Source organism: Gossypium hirsutum, chromosome A06 (assembly GCF_007990345.1).
Source record: "Gossypium hirsutum isolate 1008001.06 chromosome A06, Gossypium_hirsutum_v2.1, whole genome shotgun sequence".
In the NCBI taxonomy this organism is placed as follows: domain Eukaryota; kingdom Viridiplantae; phylum Streptophyta; class Magnoliopsida; order Malvales; family Malvaceae; genus Gossypium; species Gossypium hirsutum.
The window spans coordinates 2349916-2375457 of NC_053429.1; the positions used below are offsets into that span (position 1 = coordinate 2349916).

At 31.1% G+C, this 25542-nt stretch overlaps 3 protein-coding genes and 1 pseudogene across 3 annotated transcripts; all 4 read right to left on the reverse strand.

Annotated features, from left to right (window-relative positions):
- LOC107930534 (putative receptor protein kinase ZmPK1) lies at nt 1-2702 on the reverse strand. The gene has a single exon (XM_016862204.2). It carries the CDS (start codon nt 2635-2637, stop codon nt 238-240), a length of 2400 nt encoding a protein of 799 aa, XP_016717693.2. The 5' UTR covers nt 2638-2702; the 3' UTR covers nt 1-237.
- Nucleotides 2703-6971: 4269 nt separating this feature from the next.
- On the reverse strand, nt 6972-9407 carry LOC121230291 (putative receptor protein kinase ZmPK1; annotated as a pseudogene).
- Nucleotides 9408-12056: 2649 nt separating this feature from the next.
- LOC107930571 (dermokine) lies at nt 12057-13165 on the reverse strand. Its single transcript, XM_016862235.2, has one exon. The coding sequence runs from the start codon at nt 12812-12814 to the stop codon at nt 12332-12334; it is 483 nt and encodes a 160-aa protein (XP_016717724.1). The 5' UTR covers nt 12815-13165; the 3' UTR covers nt 12057-12331.
- Nucleotides 13166-20558: 7393 nt separating this feature from the next.
- Nucleotides 20559-21540, reverse strand: LOC121230292 (F-box protein GID2). Its single transcript, XM_041114839.1, has one exon. The coding sequence runs from the start codon at nt 21322-21324 to the stop codon at nt 20833-20835; it is 492 nt and encodes a 163-aa protein (XP_040970773.1). The 5' UTR covers nt 21325-21540; the 3' UTR covers nt 20559-20832.
- Nucleotides 21541-25542: the final 4002 nt, after the last annotated feature.

The following is a 25542-nucleotide window of genomic DNA, read 5'->3' on the forward strand; positions in this document are numbered from 1 at the left end:
TACATCATAATTATTTTTTGAAAAATGAAATGACTGATCATGAAATATCTCACATCCTTATTAAACAAACTATTTGTTACAAGCATTCAAATTTGGGGAAACCTAGAGTCTTGAGATACAAACATAGTTTACAAAAATTTACATTAATCCCTAAAGGGGTACAACAATGTAGAAGAAGGTCTCAACATAAGTTGATGATAGTTCCCATATCTAACGGAGATGATCATAATTTGTGGTTCAATGGCTTCCATGTCGAAACAGCATTTCGACCACTTCCCCCATTGTGGGTCTTTCATCTTTATCTTCCTCAACACAACGAAGTGCTACATTAACCATAATTACCATCTCAGCCTCATCATATATACCTTCAAGCTTGGGGTCTATTATCTCATGCTTCCATGTTTCATTCTCTTTGGCTCTTCCCATTTGCTCTCTCACCCATCCTACTAACGTTCTTTGCCCTTTCGAATTTTCATCATCACTCATTTTGGATCCCATTGCAGGGCTTTTCCCTGTCACTAACTCCAATAAAACGATCCCATAGCTATAGACATCAACTTTGGAAGTAATGGGAAGATTAAAGACCCATTCAGGTGCCATATAACCTCTAGTTCCTCGAATCCTCGAAACTTGCGAATGTTTAACGTCGCCTCTATTTAGCAACCAAGACAAGCCAAAATCCGACACCTTGGGTTGGTATTTAGAGTCTATGAGAATGTTTTGAGGCTTTATATCACAATGGAGAACCCATTCCAAGCATTCTTCATGTAAATAAGCTAAGCCTCTTGCTGTTCCCAAAGCAATATCGAATCTTTTGCTCCAATCAAGTGATTTAAAAGAAAGGGTTTCCGCTAAAGATCCATGTTCCATGTACTCGTACACTAAGAGCCTATGTTTTCCCTCAGCACAATAGCCGCACATCTCTATCAAGTTCATGTGGTTAAGCTTCCCAATGGTGTTTACTTCTGCTAAGAATTCGGCTTCTCCTTTGTTAGCATCCATGAGTCGTTTGATCGCCGCGATTCGACCGTCGGACAACGTTGCTTTGAACACTATTCCACCTGCACCTCTTCCAATCTCTTGTGAGAACTTATTAGTAGCCTTTTTAAGCTCTCCATAGGTGAATTTTCTGAAACCAGTTGTAGCCAAATGGTAACCTGCATTGGGGCTTGAATTATCATTGGTTCTAATGAAGAAATTCCATACTAACAAAATGGTAATAAACTCAACTCCCCCTATAGCACAAGCTGTCCAAAGAGCAAATCTCAATGACTCATTTTCACTCGTTTTGGTATATTTTCGTTCAAGCTCCTGCACTTCATTAGAACATTGTAACTCAGGATATTCAACAGTATCAATGTAAGAAGAGACAATAGCTTTAGGCAATTTCACATAGAAATCAGCATTAAAATTAGGTGGTCGATGTCCATTCAACAACTGTGTCTTGGGATAACAATATGTACCATCCGATTCATGTGCTTTAATAAACCTGAATTGAAACCCTTTACAATCACACAACTGCAAACAAATTTGCTTGCAACCTTCCAAGGTGACATTAGTATACAACTTGAAATCATAGCCATAGAATTCAACATGACGGAGCTTTAAGAAACCAAACTGATCATCAGTTTGGTTACAAGGAAGATGAAACTCTGGCTCACAACCAAGAGACCAATCACTAAGATTCTTCAACTTATACCCTGGACTACAACTACAGTCCCTTCCAAAACTAGGAGAATAAATACATATACTGTTTGGTCCACAACATCCATGAACCATACATGGTTGAAGAAAGGCTTGCCATGAAACAACCCAAGCTTTTGTATCTTCACTTAGACTATATAACCTAAGATTACCATCCAAATCCATTTTCAACATCCTTGAGATGTTTAAACCATAATCAGCTGACAAGAAAGTGAAATTATCAGTTGAACTGAAATTACCCCAAGAGTCTAAAACAGCTATTTTGGTGTTATTGAATGTGGATCTTCCGGCTTCCCATCTCAATAGCCATGGACTTGGCCAATAAACACTTGAAAACTCTGGACCTTTGTAGACAAGGCAAAGCACATTATCTGTGTCGAAATAAAGCTGATAATAACCCGAAGAGTAATTTCTTTGGCTTCTCATTGAAACAAGCTTTGAATTCTCATTGAATTGTTGAGAAGGAAGAAGAGTATCCGTGGGTGAATCATAGCTTTGCCATAATATACGACCTTCCATATCACACAAGATAAGGTTGCCACCATTTTCAAGCTTCAAGTATGAAGGTATAGGTGACATAGTTTTTGTTTCCCATACAATGATATGACCAGCATCTTTTAAAACAAGGTTACCTGATTTTAGCAGATAAAGCTTTGAGAATCTACCATTGACTGGTTGATCCCTATTTGCCATCCAAACAATGGTGCAACTGTTGGCATCACAGGTTGGTTTATTGAACCATATGGCAAAGGAATAAGCGTTTTGGCCTACAGGATGGAAACCAGCACTGAAACTTCCATCAGGTGATGTCAAAACATCAGCTGGTGTCTCCACTGAGAGTGATGAGCCTGCCCGCAGACTATCAGAGGATGAAAATGAAGGAAAGCAAAGTAAACCCAAAGACAAAACAAGAGGAATCAATGGTGTAGCCATGGAATTCTTTTGTGAAAATGGAGAAAGGCAAGAGTAGTTGAAAGAACAACAGTTTTAGAGGGGTTTTTGGAAGTATTAGATGATAATTGATATGATTGCCTATGTCATGGAATTATAATGAAAATATCTGATTTTCCATTTTCGGTAAACTACACCTAATTTTATTAAATTATTAATGAATTTATATTTTAATTATTTAATTTTAAAATTTTTTAAAATGATAATTGTTAATACTACTTGTACTAATTGAAAGTTTTTATTTTTTTATTTTTAATAATTCAAATAATTTTTTTCTTCAATTTTTAAAATAACTGTTAAATTAACTTGAATCTAAAGTATTCTACTAATTTATAGATATAGATCTATCATACCAATCATTTTCTAAAATTTACTTGATAAAATTTTGAGAAGAAAATCTCAATAAATTAAAAAAAACTATTAAATAATTAAGTGATTTGAATAAAAGGTTTTTGATTAATTTAATAACCGCCTAAATTTTAGACAGATTTAGTCGGTGGATTATTGTAGCAGCCGACACCAGAAGACAAATTTAGTGACAACATTGACAAACTTTAGTGTAAAATCATGTAATTAATAAAAAAGAAACAAAAGGGTAGAAATATTTAAGATACAACCAATAAGTAGAGAAAATATCAGCTCCAGTTCATACTTGCCGAAGGAAACGGCAACTGCAAATTGCAGACGAATATCCAAATCCTAATGTATAATAAATACTGATATTTATATTAGTTGAAAAGATAAAATTTTATATTTTAAAAATTATATTATAAAAAAAATCGGTAATAAATCGGTAATAAATAAAAATTGATTAATTAAATCGATTAAATTTATTTTGATAAGTTGATCAGAAGTTAATTATTTATAAAAATTTATCGATACAACCCATAGATTAAATATATGTTTGGTGAATAAGTTTGGCTGTAGTTAGAAGTTAATTAGTTAAATACGTTAGTTATGAAAATTGATCTAACCTAGCTATTCTCAAATCTAAATATTTGGGCTTTCAATCTAAAAAGAATTTTCATTTTAGGCTTTGGCAATTAAACCTATTGGACCAACCTATTTTGTGTAGTGTATATATATTAATACAATTGTTATAGTCAACTTCTGTTTCAAGTTGATATATTATTGGTAAGTTGCAAATTTATTTATAATTTAGTCTTGAAATTTTAGCTGAATCTAAATCCATATTAAAATGAGCTTGCTGGTTTGAATGGTAAGGAGTTAGTGTTTTGGAGGTCCTGTGTTCGAGTCCCTACGTGAACGTGGATGTTAATTTTTGTTTCGGTTGGCTCTGAGAGTTTGAGTGGTTTTGAAATTTTGAGTTGGTTGGGTTGTTAGTGGATGTAGTGAGATAGTAATCAATTTGGGAATTTTATTTTATTTTATTTTATTCAAAATTACTTTCTCTTTCCAAAGAAAAATTTGATGTTGGTTTTCTCCCATTCTCTGCGTTTTTTGTCAATTGACAGTTTTCTTCCTTTGCTCTCCATTTTTTGTCACAATTTTATTGTCAATCTCAGAATTTCGCTTCTTCGATGTTCTTGTGCATTTTTTTATAAGTGGTGAAAGAATGTTTTTGCTCAGGTTAGAGAGAATTTTCTTTAAATTCGTTTAGAACAATGTTGATTTTTCCGTTGGTTTTGAACTGGTGTATTGGGAGCAGGAAATCGTTAAGAACGACACTCATCTTTCGCAGAATCGTAGTTGAAGTTGTTCAGGAAATCAAGTAAGTGTTGAACTCTTAAATTTTGCCTTTTTCAATTTCATTAATCTGGTTTAATGGTGAGTTTAGATTGATTTTAAGAGTTTTGGTGTAACAATTTTAAGTGTGGGTTGGCTCGAAAGTGTTTTCGCATCAAAATCGTAACAGGTGTGTTCCCAAAACACAAAAAAAATCGAGCTTCGGCGAAAGCTAAAAAACCATTCTGTCGATGTCACACGGACGTGTGCTTGGCCGTGTAGTTGCCCGTATGCGAGGCACAGTCGTGTGTTTGATGAGGGCATAACTATGCGCAAGATATGACCGTGTGGTAGTTGGGGTGTGGCCGTGTAGATCACACAAGAGTGTGGGTTTTGGGCCAAACTGTGTGGCCATACGAGGAAGGTTGATTTAGGCTTGTGGGCCCACATGGGCATGTGGGCCCGTAATTTTAAAATCTTCCTTAGGGTCGCACGGTTTGTTCCTATCAACTGTGGACCTACCGTAGAGTTGATAAGGGCAAACCAAACCTTGAGTTATATGATCTTATATTTTGATAGGCTACCTTCTGTAGGATTTCGATATGTATGTCTCTTCTGTTTAAAGTATATATATGCAATCTATATATGAACATGTTATGCATGATATTACTGTACCTGTTATTTCTGTATCTATGGTTGGGGTGGACTTTTTATATGTAAAGGAAGTGATCTGTACAGCGACACTTTTATAGAATACTAAAAATAATAAAATAAAATAATGAATGGAATCAAACAATTTTTAAAAAAAAAACTAGTAAAGTCCCACTAAATGTCTACCAAACATCCCTTTTATGGAATTGCTTTAATTCTATAGAATTTTTTTCAAGGAAAATTTATTAATTCAGTTCACAAACAATATCATATAATTCGTGTCGGGGTGGAATGCAGTGAAAGACAAGCTCAATCAACACAACAAAGGCTTCAGCATCAACATCAGTATCAATAGAACATTATGACACGTTGACAATTGATTTTGTCACAACTCAAGCACGACATAATTGGAATGATTGCAAGCACTTAATGCTATAAAGAAATTAGCCTCAGTTGGTCTAAAGTGGAGGTGCTCATGGGCCAAGCTTGGCCCAAACAAAATTTTAGGCCCGTTTACAAGGTCTAGCCTAAAAAATGGGCCTAAAATTTTATTCAAGCCCGACTCAAATAAAAATGCTAAAACTTAAGCTCATTCTGGCCCGCCCGTATTAATTTTTTTTAAAATATAATACATCAAAAATACTAAAAACATTAAAATAAATATTTCCTAACAAATTGAAAATAAATTTTAAAAATGTATATTTAAATAACACTAAGATACGTGCAACTTAACAAGCAAATACCTCTAAAATAGTAACAAAATTAAAAATAAAACAAGAGTTATAAAATAACAAAAAAATAGTAGCAATATAATAGTAAAATAGTAGCAAAATAGTAAAAAACAACAAGAAAATAGTAATAAAACAGTAAAAAAAAAGTTTTTTTTTGTATATTCCAGCTAGGCCGGACTCGGGGCCAAAAATGCCTTACCCGAGACTTGACCTATTTTCTAAACGAACTATTTTTTTTTGCCTAATCTCATTTTTCAGACTAACATTTTTACCAAACCCTCTTACTTTACAAGCATACCTATATTTACAAATTAATACTATAAAAATCCAGTTTTAATGGTATCTTCCATATTACTAGTATCATAAAAATTTCACATCAATTAATTAAATAATCCGTTGACATTTATTAGCAGCCGTGTTCCTCTATAAATGAAAATAATTTTTGATTTTTTTTATTAAGCTTGATTTATATTGGAGTTCTTATAAAAAAGTAATAAGATATTAAAAATAATTTGATTTAATTAAAAAATTAATAAATTTATCGAACTTAAATAGTACATCTTTTTTAAGTTTTAATTTTCTACCCATACAAAAACTCAGCTCAAAATAATATATAAAATAAAATTAGAAACTAATATTCATCCCTATCATTTTTTATTTTAAATATTCACAATTTTTTAGGACTTAAATATTTACCATCTTTAATATCATAATAATTTATTAATCTAATATAAATTTTTTATACAACGTGAGGGGTCATAATGAAATCACATAATTTGAATTGGTATAAAATAATATCTGATAAAAAGGTTAACCACTACTACATATAGATCAAGTTACTTGCATCAATAAATAAATTAGTAAAAAAATCTTAGACAATAAATAAGAATTAAATTTAATTACAAATGAAGCTATAACTTGTCGTTATGAGTGATAGTGATTAATCTCTTCATCGTAACTATTTTTCAAAAAATTAAATAATTGTTTATAAAATATCTCACATTCTTATTAATTAAACTTTTTTTTTAACCATTACAAGCATACAAATTTGGGGAAGGGATGTAATAGCCAAGACGCGCACCTAGAGTCTTGAGATACAAACATAGTTTACAAATATTTACATTAATCCCTAATGAGGTACAACAATGTTGAAGGTCTCAATTTGATGATAGTTCCCATTACTAAGGGAGATAATCATAATCTGTGGTTCATAGTTCCCATTACTAAGGGAGATAATCATAATCTGTGGTTCAATGGCTTCCATGTTGAAGCAGCATTTCGACCACTTCCCCCATTGTGAGTCTTTCATCTTTATCTTCCTCAACACAACGAAGTGCTACATTAATCATAATTACCATCTCAGCCTCATCATATATACCTTCAAGCTTGGGGTCTATTATCTTATGCTTCCATGTTTCATTCTCTTTGGCTCTACCCATTTGCTCTCTCACCCACCCTACTAATGTTCTTTGCCCTTCCGAATTTTCATCATCACTCATTTTGCATCCCATTGCAGGGCTTTTTCCTGTCACTAACTCCAATAAAACGATCCCATAGCTATAGACATCAACTTTGGAAGTAATGGGAAGATTAAAGACCCATTCAGGTGCCATATAACCTCTTGTTCCTCGAATCCTCGAAACTTGCAAATGTTTAACGTCGCCTCTATTTAGAAACCAAGACAAGCCAAAATCCGACACTTTGGGTTGGAATTTAGAGTCTATGAGAATGTTTTGAGGCTTTATATCACAATGGAGAACCCATTCCAAGCATTCTTCATGTAAATAAGCTAAGCCTCTTGCTGTTCCCAAAGCAATATCGAATCTTTTGCTCCAATCAAGTGATTTAAAAGAACGGGTTTCGGCTAAAGATCCATGTTCCATGTACTCGTACACTAAGAGCCTATGTTTTCCCTCAGCACAATAGCCCCACATCTCTATCAAGTTCATGTGGTTAAGCTTCCCAATGGTGTTTACTTCTGCTAAGAATTCGGCTTCTCCTTTGTTAGCATCCACGAGTCGTTTGATCGCCGCGATTCGACCGTCGGACAACGTTGCTTTGTACACTATTCCACCTGCACCTCTTCCAATCTCTTGTGAGAACTTATTAGTAGCCTTTTTAAGCTCTTCATAGGTGAATTTTCTGAAACCAGTTGTAGCTAAATGGTAGCCTGCATTGGGGCTTGAATTATCATTGGTTCTAATGAAGAAATTCCATACTAACAAAATGGTAATAAACTCAACTCCCCCTATAGCACAAGCTGTCCAAAGAGCAAATCTCAATGACTCATTTTCACTCGTTTTGGTATATTTTCGTTCAAGCTCCTGCACTTCATTAGAACATTGTAACTCAGGATATTCAACAGTATCAATGTAAGAAGAGACGATAGCTTTAGGCAATTTCACATAGAAATCAGCATTAAAATTAGGTGGTCGATGTCCATTCAACAACTGTGTCTTGGGATAACAATATGTACCATCTGATTCATGTGCTTTAATAAACCTGAATTGAAACCCTTTACAATCACACAACTGCAAACAAATTTGCTTGCAACCTTCCAAGGTGACATTAGTATACAACTTGAAATCATAGCCATAGAATTCAACATGACGGAGCTTTAAGAAACCAAACTGATCAGTTTGGTTACAAGGAAGATGAAACTCTGGCTCACAACCAAGAGACCAATCACTACGATTCTTCAACTTATACCCTGGACTACAACTACAGTCCCTTCCAAAACTAGGAGAATAAATACATATACTGTTTGGTCCACAACATCCATGAACCTTACATGGTTGAAGAAAGGCTTGCCATGAAACAACCCAAGCTTTTGTATCTTCACTTAGACTATATAACCTAAGATTACCATCCAAATCCATTTTCAACATCCTTGAGATGTTTAAACCACAATCAGCTGACAAGAAGGTGAAATTATCAGTTGAACTGAAATTACCCCAAGAGTCTAAAACAGCTATTTTGGTGTTATTGAATGTGGATCTTCCAGCTTCCCATCTCAATAGCCATGGACTTGGCCAATAAACACTTGAAAACTCTGGACCTTTGTAGACAAGGCAAAGCACATTATCTGTGTCGAAATAAAGCTGATAATAACCCGAAGAGTAATTTCTTTGGCTTCTCATTGAAACAAGCTTTGAATTCTTATAGAATGGTTGAGAAGGAAGAAGAGTATCCGTGGGTGAATCTTAGCTTTGCCATAATATAAGACCTTCAATATCACACAAGATAAGGTTGCCACCATTTTCAAGCTTCAAGTATGAAGGTATAGGTGACATAGTTTTTGTTTCCCATACAATGATATGACCTGCATCTTTTAAAACAAGGTTACCTGATTTTAACAGATAAAGCTTTGAGAATGTACCATTGACTGGTTGATCCCTATTTGCCATCCAAACAATGGTGCAACTGTTGGCATCACAGGTTGGTTTATTGAACCATATGGCAAAGGAATAAGCGTTTTGGCCAACAGGATGGAAACCAGCACTGAAACTTCCATCAGGTGATGTCAAAACATCAGCTGGTGTCTCCACTGAGAGTGATGAGCCTGCCCGCAGACTATCAGAGGATGAAAATGAAGGAAAGCAAAGTAAACCCAAAGACAAAACAAGAGGAATCAATGGTATAGCCATGGAATTTTTTGTGAAAATGGAGAAAGGCAAGAGTGGTTGAAAGAACAACAGTTTTAGAGGGGTTTTTGGAAGTATTAGATGATAATTGATATGATTGCCTATGTCATGGAATTATAATGAAAATGATATGAGTAAACTACACCTAATTTTATAATTTTATATTATAATGAAAATGATACGAGTAAACTACACCTAATTTTATTAAATTATTAGTAAATTTATATTTTAATTATTTAATTTTAAAAAAAATTAAAATAACGATTAAATTATTTAAAAAAATTTATTTTATTAATTTTTTTAAAATTATTATTATATGATGTTGTCTGTTGATACCAAATTTCTGAAATTAACTGTGAAATTAACTTATATTTAAAATATCCTATTCATCTATAGATATAAATCTATCATACCAATCCTCCAATCCTCTTTTAAAGTTCACTAGATGAAATTTTTAAAAGAAAATCCCAATTAATTCAATAACTTAAAAAGAATAAAAAATTTTGATTAATTTAATAACCGCCTGAATTATTATACAGATTCAGTCGTGGATTATTGTAGCAGCCGACACGAGAAGACAAATTTAGTGAAAACATTGACAAACTTTAGTGTCAAATCGTAATTAATAAAAAAGAAACAAAAGGGTAGAAATATAAAAATATCAGTTCCGAGGTTTATATTTGCCGAAGGAAACGGAACTGCAAATTGCAGACGACAATAATTTATTATTTTATTGATATCCAAACTCCAATGTATAATAAATACTGAAATTTTGGAAAGTTAAATTCAATATTTATAGATATTAATGTATTTTATAATTATTTATCGTATTTGATTTATTGATTAAAGTTAAGTTGTTAGATTAATCCGTAAATTCAATGTTAAATTAGTTTGTTTAAGTCAATTAAATTTATTTTGATAAGTTAATCTGATTATGATCAGAAGTTAATTATTTATGAAAATTTATCGATTCAACCTATAGATTAAATATATGTTGGTGAATAAGTTTGGTTATAGTTAGAAGTTAATTAGTTAAATATGTTATATGAAAATTGCTACCTATTCTCAAATTTAAATATTTGGGCTTTCAATCTAAAAAGAATTTTCCTTTTAGGCTTTGGCAATTAAACCTATTGGACCAACCTATTTTGTGTAGTGTATATATATTAATACAATTGTTATAGTCAACTTCTGTTACAAGTTGATATATCATTGGTAAGTTGCAAATTTATTTATAATTTAGTCTTGAAATTTAGCTTAATCCAAATTCATAAAATTTTTTATGTTGCAAATATATTATTATATATATAATTTAATATTAACTTGTCATTTTCACGTGATACTTATAAAAATTATATTAGGAGAGGGAGTTAGAGGTTAGTGAAAGTAGCAGAGGTAATGATAAGGAGCAAGGAGTTGAAAAGAAGTTAGATAAGGGGGAGTGGAGGTTGCAAGGAAAAAGAAGAATGAATAAGTATAAAGGGTACAGAAGGATCGAGCAACGGCGCGCATAAAATATTTAAATCCTTTTAGAAGTTATTCACTTTGCATTAGTAACATTCCCCATAAATGTAAAAGAATAGGAAATTTTTATACACATGAAAAAAGGTAAAATGTGAGAAGAGCAACAATGAAATTAACTGCTTAAATATTAGTATCTTGTTGATTTGAACTAACTACGTAGTTAACTCATGACACACGATCAATCTGTGTTCAAATCAAGACTATTTCAATATAGACACGGACATAGGCAAGACGACGACATGTGTGTTAAGCTTTTAGCCTCAATTACTCAACGAGGATACATGACAAGTCTATCTTTAAACCCTTTTAAAAGCCTACCCACTTTGTATAACCAACAAAGGGCAGAGAAAAGAAAGGTTTGTATTGATGATACACTAGTTGCTGAAACTATGATTTTGAGAGAAGGCTTATTAGTAGCTGTTGAACATGATTATAAAGATATTATTTTGGAGCGGAATTCGAAAATGGCTATTGATGAAATACTGATAGAAGGAGATGGCAGCTTAGACCTTTACTTGTGGATATTGATGATTAGGTTTTTAAGTGTAAAAGGGTTCGTTTGTCAAAGGTGAAACGTACCGCTAATGAAGCAGCAAATTATTTTGCTAGACATTGCAGGGATGGATTTGAGCCTGAGGGCTAGGTTAAGAAACCTCTATCCTCGTTGATGTTCATCTTAAATAAGGCTGGCCTTTCTTGGCCGCATTGATTTTTTTGTCTTTGTGGGTTGCAGGGATTTTTATATCTGCTCTCAGTTATCCAGGCTCCTTGTTACGTGGTGTTTTTTATTGTTCCTTGTTCGCAATGATTTTTATCTTTGGCTAAAACTATACAGAAGCTTGAATTAAGTTTTAACTTAATTGATATTAATAATGTTACTAATACAAAAAAATGTAAATTTAAGTGTAATAAATATATTTTATATTCCTTTTTAAGAGTTAAAAAAAATATTATGAGTAATTTTAATTCTTATATAAAAAAACAACAATACAAAACTAAGAGTGCAAGCATCTTCCATTTCAGCAATGCGTGGTGTAAATTTTCATTGGAAGAAACCATGCACGCAATTCACCAAAATGTCTTTCTTTCTCTCTCACTTCTAAAAACCAGAGTTTACAATTTCGTTTTCTTAAGAAAAGTTTATAACATGAACCAATTTCATAATTGAATGAACAATAAATTACTTAAGTGTCAAAACTGTTATACATTATTAAGAATCACAAAAACTAGATATGGCAGATTAATTAACCCTACAAATAATGACCACCCATTCCCCAGCATAAGCCTGAACTTATTGCAGACATTACAAAAGAATATGATCAACACAAATAGAAAGCAACAAAAATTGAACAAAACAAATAAATAATAATGAATTAAATAAATGCAGCCACCAAAGAATATCAATTGCAGGCTTTGCATTGCATGAGATGAGACCGTAGCTTAATGTCCCTTGCCACCAGAACTTGGACCCGAGTTCGTGACGACATCACTAAACGAATGACCTTTGCCTCCTTCACTTGGACCTGAATTGGGGTTGACAGCATCAGTAAATGCATGACCTTTGCCGCCTTCACTTGGACCTGAATTGGGGTTGACAGCATCAGTAAATGCATGACCTTTACCTCCTGGACTTGGACCTGAGTTGGTGGTGACAGCATCACTATATGCATGACCTTTGCCACCAGAACTTGGCCCTGAATTGGTGGTGACAGAATCACTAAATGCATGACCTTTGCCTCCTGGACTAGGACCACTGGTTTTGATTCCATCAAGGCTCAAACCATCAAAGAAAGTCTCAATCCCTTCAGCTATGGAGTTGCCTACCGCAACATCATTGAGAGGACGCGCCATAGAAGAAGAAAAGAAAAGCAATGGAGATAGAAGAAGGAAAACAAAGAAGAAAAACTTGAAGTTTTCAGCCATTAGAACCTGCGATGATAAGGTTACTGTAAAGAGTGAGTTTCTTTTCTTTTCTTTTTTTTTTTCTTACTAAGAAGGCTAAAACTTGATTGTTGATTGGTAAGCTGTGGTTGATATGGTTCATATATTGATATATATAGATTTTGGATATACAGTGATCCATGCGGCTCTGTTATTGGTTTTTGAACTGAAATGAGCTGATTGATGATCAAAGACAGAGATCATATAATTTGACCCAACGAAAAGGTAAGTGAGGAGCTTTGAATGGTTGATTGGCCGCCATCTTTCCTTTATTGTGTAAGTGATGAAGTCGTTTAATAGTTAATGGGGCGTGTGTACAACATATTTTATTTTGGCTTGGCTGCTAATATATTGCTTCCTTTTCAAGAAAAAAAAAACAGTAGTATTTTTTTACAAAAATAAATTGTCATTGCATAAAAAACCTCTTCCATTAAACAATTTTTTTATTTAATTTATTATTTATAAATATTTTGTTTTTTATTGATAATATTTTTTAGATTTTTTTTATAATTTTTTATTTACGGGAAATAACATCATTATGATGTCATGTTGTTTATATTCAATTGACCACATGTCAAAAATTCATTAAGTCAAACTAAAAAGAAATAATGTCATTTGATCTAGGCATCAGCTTTTATAACATAAAACAAATATAAATATTCAAATGGAACCCAAAAATTCAAATATTAAACTGCACATTAAAATCAAACTCGATAACCAAATGGTATATATCAACTCATTAATAATCAAGATTTTTAGATTAATTTCATGGATTATATTTCAGTGTAGTCGGAGTAGAACTCTAATTTTATAAGTAAAATTAAAAGTCATCGTGTATCTCATTAATTTATTATGAAGAATTTTTAATTTCACAAGTAGAATTCGTCATTATATTTTCAATTAATATTTAAAAATTAAAAATACATAAATAAATATCAAATAATAATTCAATTGTCTGTAATAATCGATTACTAGAATTTGGGTATATAGTTAACTGTCAATGAATGAATTTAGATAAGCGATACATTTATCTGTGATTAACGTAAAAATAACGGTGATAATAAAATTAGATACTATAATATAAAACAAAAAATAAGTTAAATACACCATACCTAACTATCAATCCAAAATTACTCGATATCAATATACTGTCTACTTCATCCAAGAAATTGAGTTATGTGAAAAAACAATTAGCTTTATTTCCTATAAATATCATTAAAAAAATGGGTTTGCGTAATTGACTGCGTAATAAAACCTTTTTATTTATTTAACTTTTGCATATTTCAAAAAGCAGGTGCTATAGGGACCACCAAAAAATGCAAAGCCTATGAGCCTAATGAGCTAGCTCTATGCTACCATCATCATACACATGAGACCGACCTATAAATAAATAAATAGATAATTGCACCAATCATTTTTTAACTATAATTTTTATTCTAAATTTTAAAAGATTTTAATTATATTTTTAAATTATTGAGATTAAATTAATAAAAAAAATTTATTATTAAAATGATTATTTTAATTGTTAAATGAGACGATAGATTTTATACAACAGTTAGAAACCGGTGTTATAAATATTTTAATTTTGAAGTTTTTGATATTTAATCATTTACTCTCTCTTTTTTGACTTTATTTTATTTTTAGTTTTTACTTATAAAAATTATGAAGAATCATTTTATTTTTTTAAAATTTTTATTTTAAATCACTACACATAAGATTTATTGTATCATTTACCAATTAAATTAATAATTTTAATAATAAAAGGATATGATAGTTTAGAGATGTAATGGAATATTTTGAAGTTTGAGACCAATTTAGAATAAGAGTAATAACTAGAGGTTGTTTAGAGCAATTAAATCATAAATAAATAAGAAAAAAATAAATTGTTGTTTTTTTTTTATCTAAGATTTTTAGTTTTATACTTTAATTACTATTAAAAATATTTTTTTAGGTAAATATTTGAAATTTTCTAAACTTTCCCAGATGAATTTCATTTTCAATCTCAAAGCTCCACTTTTGATTTTCTAGGAAACTACTGAAAATGAGAAATATGAAGCAATGAGAAGTGTTAAAATTTGAATTGGATTGTTGAATTTGGTAATGGTGTAAAAATTGGTATGAAAATGCTAATGGTTGTTGTCAATTTTGCTAGTAGCCTTGAAATTGGTGTCAAAATTCATGTGAACATGGTAAGCTATTAATAATGTAATGTTTAATATAAAAATAATTTTAATTATTATTAATAATATTAATTAAAACAACCTATTAACAATTTCTTTAAATATAATTTACAAAAACAATAATATTACTAACTTATTTTTTTTTCTATACAATACAAGCTTAAACTCGCACATGCACACAATACACTACCGCATAGACAATTCTATAAATTGAATTTTAATCTCGAAACTTACTTTAGCTAATGAATTTACCAATATTTTTTTTATGATATTAGAAATATAATGGCCATAATTCAACCATACATATGGTCTTCTATTTACATATTTATTTTAATAAATATTATTAATACAATGTTTAAACTAAAAACTAAAAAAATAAATTTATCAATAATATTAATTAAAAGCATATTAAAAGTTACTATTTTATTGAAAGAAAAAAATTACTCAACACTTACAACATACAAATTATTATTGTAGAACTGAAATAACATTATCATTTAATACGTTTAGAATGTAACTAGTTTATTTACATTACTTTTGCAGAGATCCAAACAATCAAGATAAAGCAATTACAAGTGCCATCATTTGTTTATGGTATGAGACCAATCTTGTTTGGGCTGGTTCGAGTCGAGAATGATATTCAAGTAAAGCATTCTCAACAATGATTCATTTCTACTTCTTCCAATCACTTGTTGATATACAAAAATATATTTATTAGAATATCATATAATATATATATATATATTTTGTATAACTCACACACCATTAGAAGGTATCGGAAAAAAATACTAATAATACAAAAATACTTCAACAACTTCAAGCTCTCCATAAGGCAAATGGCCAATTGGATGCTTACACAATTAACCCTCATTTGGAATTTGACTAAAATTGAACTTTCCATTAGAGTTTACCATACACCAAAGAAGTAAAAGAAGTTGGAGGAGCATGCTAAACAATGACATATTTTTAGGATTTGAATTCAATCTATAAGTTTCTACTTTATTTGTCATGAAAATATCCCTTTGGATCCTACAAGGAAATTGCCAAATATGTTCCCAATTCATGCATGTCCAAGCAGCCAGCCAGCCTCCACCAGTCTCCACAAACACAAAGGAATAAATACAAGTAATAGTGACAAAATTTTGGTTTCAAAGTTGATGGTTTAAGCATAGAATGGAAAAATTAGTCAAATTATAACAGTTGGTTTGATGGATAATGGCTATGTTTGACACCATTTTATGTGGAAAAAGCTTGGGACCTAACACCAATAAACCATGGAATTCCAAGCAAAGTTGGAGGGTTTTTTATTTATTTACTAAAGTAGTACATGAGTGAGGAGAAAAATCAATTTTTGAAAAATCGATTTACTTTAAAGAGAAAAGCAAAAACGATTTTTAAGAAATCGATTTTCTAATTTCTATGCATTGGTCAAATTGGTTGAAAATTTGGTTTTTTTAATACTGATGTTCTAATTTCTATGCATGACTCAAATAATATTAGAAAGAAAAATCAAGATGTATGTTTATATTAATCATATTGTAAGAAAATGATTTCCCTCTCCACTCATAAAATATGCACTACTTCGATAAACAATAAAAAGGATGGATTAGATTGATAATTCTTTTATTAGTTTTTGTTAATAATAAAATTTCTTCCTCTTTCTTTCTCATAAGAGAAGAAAAGAAGAAGAAGAGAAAGTAGTTAATAAAGATCAGTGCTTGATTAAAATAAGTTGAATTAAGTGAAAATTTTTTGAGTTAATCGAGTTTATAAGTTCTATTTTATCATTTTAACTCATTTTGATTCTTTTAATCAAGTCGAGTGAAGTGAGATTCGAGTTGAATAAATTCCTTGAAGTCAAATAAAAAAAATTAAACCGGCTATATTGAAATCTTATTAACAATATGATTAGATTCCAAGTTAAAGAACATAAATACCATATATAGTTGAAAACTTTTTTAAAATAAAACAAGAGAAAAAAAAAGAGATAATTAGTATGATAAAATTTGATAATTTACTTCTTTTTAAGTCATAAAATTTATCATTTTAGATTTTAAAAAAAATATAATTTAACATTTTTAAATATGTTTAATAATTTTATTTTTTAACTACTCTATATTTATAAAAAAATTTGGAAAAAATATATATTTATAAATATTTTGATTTTTTTTTAAATTTGGTTGGAATGGACCAATCTACACATTTTCGAAATTGTCAAGGACCCAACATGTATTTACATCAATTTGTTATACAAGTTATTCGAATTATTCGAGTTGTAAAATTCAACTCAACTCAAACTAGAAAAACTGAAATACTTTTTCGAGTGATTTAAAAAACCAAACAACTCAAATAACTTAATTTAATTAACTCGAAATTAAAAAAATATTTTTTTCAAATCAAATTGAATTTTACTTACACCTAATAGTCAAAATGTTAAATTAAACTTGACACCAACGAGAGTCAAGATCCAAATTCAAGCTTAAATAAATAAGACAAAACTCGTCTCCCATGAGTGTCAAGGTCTTAAGTCAGACTTGTCATCTGGCATTCTCCTTCCTCGTCCCCTCTTTAATCCCGAAAAATTTCAATAGTCAACCTCTATATTAAACTTGATACCTACGAGTGTTGGCGTACTCCTATAAAAGAAATGTATTATATTTAATAACTTTTGTAAAAACCTAAGTTAGGAAATAATAAAAAATTCCCAATATTAAAGTTAAATATATATATATATAATTATATCTCACCAATAAAATTATGAAAATATTTAAATGAGATTAGTAATATAACTTGTAATTATATTTTTAAAAACACAATATATATCCTAAAATAAAATACTATTATTATATAAAGATAATTTTTAAAACTGAAATCATGCACCAATATATTTGAAAAGTTATAGAGTAATTATTATTTATAATTACTTGAACTTTTACCCTCCTATTACACTTAATTTAAGGGACATATTAATTACCGTAATTACTCAAATATTCTACAGATATGTAATTACTAGATAACTTTTTAAATAAAACCTAAATTTTTGAGTTTCAGTCAAAATTTACCTTCTTCTTTTTTTTTTAAGTATTCTTCGTTTTATATATATATATTGAAAATTCATGATTACGATCTAAATAAAATTATCTCCAATGTTTCAACGTCCATGTCCATATAATTATAACTTTAAAAGTTGAAACTCTTATTAACTAAGATGGGGATTGGGTGGGAGGTATCTATGCATGTGAGACCCAGAACCTGGCGTCGCGTCACACCATAAGGGCCACTCATCAGATGGGCGATTAGAGCCCATTTCAAGCAACAACATTGTTCAAGCTAAGCTTGGACCAATTCATACTATACTAGATTTATAAATTATTATTTTCGTATTATCTTGTATTATTGTAATTGTGATAAATTAATAATTCATATTTAGTTTCCTTTTTTGGTGTTGTGTAAATGGTCTATGTAAGATTTCCAAAAACTTAAACATCAAACTTAAATCAATCTTGAAAGCCCTTTTCGTTTTTCAGCGAGCCGACCTTTGGATTGGCATCGTGGATGTTACGATCATGGCTTAGGATTTTCCCTTCCGCTTTGGCTCCTCTCTTGAGGGAGGTTCTTTGACAAAGACTTGTGTTTTTTCAAATTTGCTACAACTTGGTTTGCTCAAGTTTTCGAGTCTGAGCCGACTCATTTTTTCTACATAATTTGATAGATCTAATGTATTTATGGCTTCGAAGGATTTTCCAAGATGAACAAAATCATCAATGGCAATACAACACACCAATTAACATTTATTTCTAGTGGCTGATGCCTTACGATGGAGTTGGAAGTCCATGATTTGGCTTGTTATTCCTAACGGTGACATTTTTTTCGACATTTTTCCCTAGGATCAAGTATTTCTTTAGGCTGTATTTCCAACATAGTGGAGCTTTATGAGTCATTGTACGTCAACACGAGGTATATGTGGCATATCATGTATCATTATTTGGTTATTTCATTAGCAATGTCAATTTTTAATTGTACAAATGGATGAAATTTTTAATAGAAATGACTGATTTATTCTTTGATTTAACATAGATGGAATAAAATATAATTTGACCACTAATACAGAACCTCTATAATACTTTTACCGAGCTATTCTTTAGTAAACTTTGAAAAAAGAATTCTAAGTGGATTGCTTATATTTACATAGTCATGAATCCTAATAAAAAATGAAATAGAGGAATAAAGAAAGCAAACAAATTATTTTTCCCTTTCTTCTTAACGTATTCGTAGATTTGTCTTTTTCATATAAAAGAGTACAATACTAAGTATTAAACATGTAAAACAAGTTAGGTTAGCTTTAACTCAAGTCCACATGCTTTTCAACTTGATAGCTATAACTTTTAAGGCTTGAGCTTTCTTGAAGCTATAAATCACATTCATTATTGATTCCAACTACGCAGGAGAAAATGACAAAATTAGGGGTCCTATTCCAATACCAACAATCTGGCCTATCAAACATGGGAACTCCCTCACATGCATCCCAACTAGCTATGACATTTTGGTGCCTAATATGGTGTTTAACTTTGTTGATTCAAGCAGCTACCCATAAATCCATAAAATCCCACTGTTTGTTTAGGGTTAATTTCTTTGAATGTACTTAAATTATGATCCAAATTTTAAATTAGTTTTTAAAGTTTAAAATGTGTTAATTGAGCCATAAAGTATCAATGTCACATTGATCAAGTCTTTCTGATCATTTAGTCATTAACTTGAAATATGTTAATTGAATCTAATTGGTTAAAAATTAGATAACCAGGATCAAGGTGGCAAGTCAGAGGCTCCCAAAAATGATAATTTCTTATTTGATATCTTCAAAATTTGTAAAATTATTAATATGACGATAAAATTTATAATTCATTTTCACCTTGAAAATAATCTTTTTAAATTTTATCAAAATTATATATATTTTTAACATGTTAAATTCGACCGCATATTTATAATATTATCTGCATATTTTAAATATGCTCCATGTCTAATCTGAAATGACATTTAATGTCTAAATTGGTTAAGATGACAAAAGGACCAGCGGTACATTGTGAACTCAATTAGAAAGTTTTAAAATTACAGGAGCAATTTAAAATCCTGAGTAAATTAACCCCATTCTTAACTATTGCAATCTAACCACTTTTTATCTCTAGATTGAGAAAAAAAAAACAAACCCAGATTCTCACCCATGGAATGCAGCCAAAAAACCAAGCAGAAACCCTGAAACTGGTTTTTTGGAAACTGGCATCTAAAATGCAATGAAGAAAAAACAAAGTACTAAACCCCAAAATTATGGGGTCTCTTACAATCTGGTCATTGGAAAAGAAATGGCAGATAAAAATTTTTGCAGTATAATCATAACAAAAACTACCAATTGGAGCCTTGTTTTTCCTTTTTCTGCCTAAACAAGCTAATCTTCCCACATCAAATCCAATCAATACCCCCCATTCACTCTTTACCCCACAAACTCATAAATGTGTTGCAAAGAACACTTTGAAAACAACAATGGAACATAATTTTTATGGAACAATTGTTTCATTTCATAATTTAACATTAGCACAGAGTAACAGATATAGTGTTCACAAAAAACCCCAAAGCTTAAGTACAAAAATTCCATAAAAAAAGAGAGAATAAAATCCCAAACAAAAATAAAGGAAATCAAATACAACAATAAAAAACAAGCAAAACCCAAAGCTAGAAAAGTGAAATTAAAGTGATATATTTATATTTTGATCCATTTATTATATAAAACTATAATAGTAGTAATTAATTAATTAATTAGAATTAGAATTATCTGCCTCTGTTATTCATCTTCTCATAAAACTGAATAGAGAGAAGAGAGAGACATAGATTAACCTCATCTTTCCCCCACCGTGCCGGCGGTTTGGAGTTGATAATCTTGGGCGGAGACCAGGCTGAAGCAGAAGCGGCTTGTGGCTTGGAAAACGTCCAAAGGTAACGGGAGTGGAGCTGACGGAAGCCGCCGAGAGGCAAAACGACAGATCTAAGCTGTTGGGTTCCACAACCGATGTTAGCCCAGTGCCTGGTGCAGATCAGCTCCCAAAGCCGCTCGTCTTTGGCGGTTTGGCGCCATAGACGGCTTACACAAGAAGCCCTAGCCAAAGTCCTTGCATCGACGTGTTTGAAAACTTCGTACAAAAGATTTTCATCTAAATTCATCAACCCAGATTTTGTATCCTCAGGTTCTTCATCTTCTTCTTTGATTTTCTTCAATTTGTGGTCGGAGACGGTTGCCTGAGAATCCGGGGTCCTTCGTTTCATTGAAGGAAAGTTAAAAAAGGCTTTGATTTTTTTTGGGGGTTTTTTCTTTCTAAAATCGTTTGAGATTTGAGTTTCAGAATTGGAAATAACGAAGGAAAGAGAGGGTGGAGTGGGTGAGGGTAATAGGGATGATTTTGTTGGGTATCGAAGAAGACAAAGAGGATAAATGAATGTGGTGTTGAGAGCTGTTGACAAAATGGGGTATTTGTTTAAATTTTAATGGGGAAACTTTAATAAATATCTTGATAAAAAAAAACTTTAATAAATATATAACAAACACGGTAGTAAAAAAATTTATGCTTTGAATTGGTTAACCCTCAATTTAGTTAGAATTTATATTATTACTAGATTAAAACTAGTAAAATGTGAGTTGAAATACTTTATCCTCCTAGCCAAGATTGAGGATAGGTTATAAATAGTTTTAGGCTTGTAAAAAAAATGATGTTTTGTAATATTGATATTGCTTCAAGTTTTGTAAAGGGTTCTTAAAAAAAAAGGTTTTGGGAAGGGAGAATCATAGATTAGGAATGAGCTGTGGGTAGTTTTAAGTACTGTAAAAAAAATTTAATGTTTTGTAAGATTAATGTCGGTTAAAGTTTTGTGAATGGAGAGAATAGCACTGAAAAAGTTGTCACATTTGATAGTTTAACTCGATTTAATTTCGGATGTGTCGAGGTTCACTATAATTACTGAATATCCAAGGGTCTAAAATAAACATATAATAAATATATCTATTTTGAAAACTAAATTGAATTTATTTTAAGGTAGACTATAAACATAGTCACTCAATTATGCACTTAGTTCTATTTTAGTTACCTAACTATTAATTTTGAAATTAAATATTTTAGTCACTCTTCCATTAGATGTTGTTAACTTAGCAATGAAAATCTAATGTGAGCTTTTTTAATGGTCTAATAACAAATTTAGCTCTCCAATGTTTACATAATTTATCAATTTATCCTAAATTAAAAAAATTCAACAAATTCTATCAAAAAAAAACTCGACCCTCACTCACACAAGATAATACACACCCCCTAGCCCTTTCGTCAACCACCATACATGACAAATCACTATTTTCAACTCACTTTCACCATCATCATTTCATCTTCTCTAAACACCAAACAAACACTGAAGCTTCTATCATCTTACCACCCTTATTATCTTACCACCCTTCTTTCAACCCAAAATAAGTAGTCAAATTCGGTTGAAATGACTATAAACCTCACAAACTCACAATCTCATCCTTTGTTGATGATGTCACCACTACCTTTTTCCTCTCAACTCCTACGCACCACTCCCACCAACCATTTACCTGAGACCTATCATGCACCAAGCTTCACTCATCTTTCACCATCTAACTTCTGACCCCTAATCCAAAATCAACTCTAAAATACTTTAAAATCTCAACATCCACAACACCCTTAATACACGATAGTCACAAAACACCCAATAAACCAACAACCACCAAGATAAAAGAAGAAGAAGAAGAAGAAGAAGAAGAAGAAGAAGAAGAAGAATAGACAATAACAAAAAAAAAGAAGTTTCTCTACTTTGAAGAGGACTACCGAGTTCTATCTAAGAAACTCATATTGGCTTGGTCTGGTTCAGGTGGTTCAAGCTCATCTCTCAATGATCTCAACGGTCAAAAGTTAGCTACTGACTAGGGAAGCAAGAGAAGGTTAGTATTTAGCGGAAAAGCAAGAGTTAGTCTCGGCGGTGCAACCATCAGAGAAGCAATAATAATTGGTGGCGATGACACAAAGTGAATAGTAGTTATAGGTTTTTTAGAAAAAGAGAGAGAAAGAGGTAGAAAAATGACATAGTAAGTAGAGAGGAGATCGTCGGTGGTGCTAGTAGCTAATTAGGTTGAGTTTAAGATGATGCGTCATGTATAGTGGTTGACAAAAGGGTCGAGAGTGTACTGCTAATAGTGAGACAGAGTTTAGTTATTTCTTGATAAAATTTGTTGAATTTTTTTTAATTTAGAATCAAATTGATAAAATGTGTAAACATTGGACAGCTAAATTTGTTATTAGGCAATAAAAAATCCCATGTTAGATTTCCATTACTTAGTTAACAATAACTAATGAAAAAGCGAGTAAATTTTTAATTCCGAAAAGTTTAGTGACTAAATAAAAAAATTAATAAATGGGTGACTAAAATAGAATCAAGTGCATATTTGGGTAACTATTCTTATAGTTTACCCTTTTTTATGCTTTGGTAAAACTCAAGCGAACTTATCATCTTCTATACCACTCTCTGAGGTAGGATTGTGCACTATGTCAAACAATTGTAACTGTCCAAATTTGACCTTTTCATTTCATCTGAAGAATCATGGATCCTTTATTTTGATACTTCTAATTATATGACATGTTCTTCTAATATATTTTTTTATCTTATACTCTATATTCTAGTATTTATACAATTACAATTGTAGATGACCCTTTAGTTATTGTTGTTGGAATAGGTTTAATACAATTCTTTAAATATCTTACCCTTCATTTTGTTTCACATGTCCCAGCTTTGAAATGTAGTCCATTGTCTCTTGGTAAACTCATGTTTTACAATAATTATGAGGTTAATTTTTTGAGGTTGGTATGTTTGTTGTCTAAGTTAGTTTTGGCACTTTAGGCAAGTGACTCATAATATTTTTAAGGTTGGATTTTATCTTTTGACTATTAGTTAATTATTCTTGCTTATGCTAGTTTGATTATGTGAATTGGTTGATTAAGTGTTGATGCATGAAAGGTTATGATTCAGTAATGTTTGAATGTGTTTAGATGGTACAATTTGATGATTATATTTTGAGGTAAGTTTGGGTTTAATTTAGTAAGGTTTTACACACTTAGAAGTGAAATTTTTTAACCATTTGGTCAGTGAGTCTTGAGACCGCTAGAACAAATTTCATTTAAATTTTGCATTCAAGTGCATGAGGTCTCGAGACATAGTTGTATAGTCTCGAGACATGTTCCTAAATCTCGAGACAAGTGGTCATTATTTCGAGACAATTGTTCCTAAGTCTCGAGACAGAATAACATCAAAGCTAAATAGATTTTTCCTTGCTCCAAATCTCGAGATAGGAACCCCTGTCTCGAGACATTCAAACACCAAAGCAAAAATAGGAGAACGAGGGAGACTGGTGTCACATCTCGAAAATTGGGCTAGATGAAATTGGAATAGTGGACCAAGAGATTGTCACTTTCTGCCCTTTTATTATAAACTCGTAAATTTATTTTAAGGATGAGTAATTGGCTTAATGGTTAAGAAGTAGTGTAATTCTTATTGAGACCTAAGTTCAAATCCTTTTGTGTGTGAAAATCTTATTTTTCTAAATTTTTGCTCACTTCCTTAGGTGTGTCATCCAAGCCTATAGAAACCCTAGGTTTAAATATCAATTTTTATCACAGAAATCAACATTTTCATTTTATTCTTTTCTCCTTGTCGCCCAACCTTTCTTCCCCTCAATTTATCTCTGATTTTCTTTCATCATTCCTTTCCTTTTTCCTACCACTGTTGTCGCCACCCCTATATTCCTTTTTCTTTTTTTTTTGCATTCTTCACGAATCCGTTATCACATAATTGAATTGGAAAGGGCAAGTTTATTAAGGTCAATATGATTTAACTCTTTTTTATTCATTTCATTCTCTATTTCCTTATGCTGACGGAATAAGTAATCTTATGAATTAACTTTTGGCAAAGGTTCAGATCTGAATCTCTTAGATCTTTAGTGAAGAAGGTGATCATCTGCATCTTTCGAGCGATCAAATAGAGGTAGTGAAATTGGTTAGTTTTTATTCCCTTGTTTAAGTCGAACTCTATATAATATCCTAGGATTGTTGTGATGGTCGCTAAACGAACTAAAAATGTGACTTAAGGCAAGCGCACCTATCGAATAGTAGTATAGTTATGGTGAGACCGGAAATGTCGTATCCACGAGGACTAAAAGTATAGTAATTACTATCTTTTTATTATCTAGCCTAAAAATTAAAAGAATGTTTACCTAAAACTCATTATCTAATTAGTTAAGATTACGACAAAGATTAAGGTTGGAAAATACTTTTGAAAAACCAATTGAGAAGACAATACCTAAGAAAGAATCCATCTAGACTTCACTTATTACCTTTGAATTAGACGATTTATTCACTTGGAATTAGACAATTTATTCACTTGACTTATTCCATAGAAATCTCTGATTTATGTTAATATCCCTTTCGAGAC

Excerpts from the sequence above, each read along its gene's own strand:
- LOC121230292 (XM_041114839.1), bottom strand. The coding sequence starts at position 21,324 with ATGAAACGAAGGACCCCGGATTCTCAGGCAACCGTCTCCGACCACAAA.
- LOC107930534 (XM_016862204.2), bottom strand. The coding sequence starts at position 2,637 with ATGGCTACACCATTGATTCCTCTTGTTTTGTCTTTGGGTTTACTTTGC.
- LOC107930571 (XM_016862235.2), bottom strand. The coding sequence starts at position 12,814 with ATGGCTGAAAACTTCAAGTTTTTCTTCTTTGTTTTCCTTCTTCTATCT.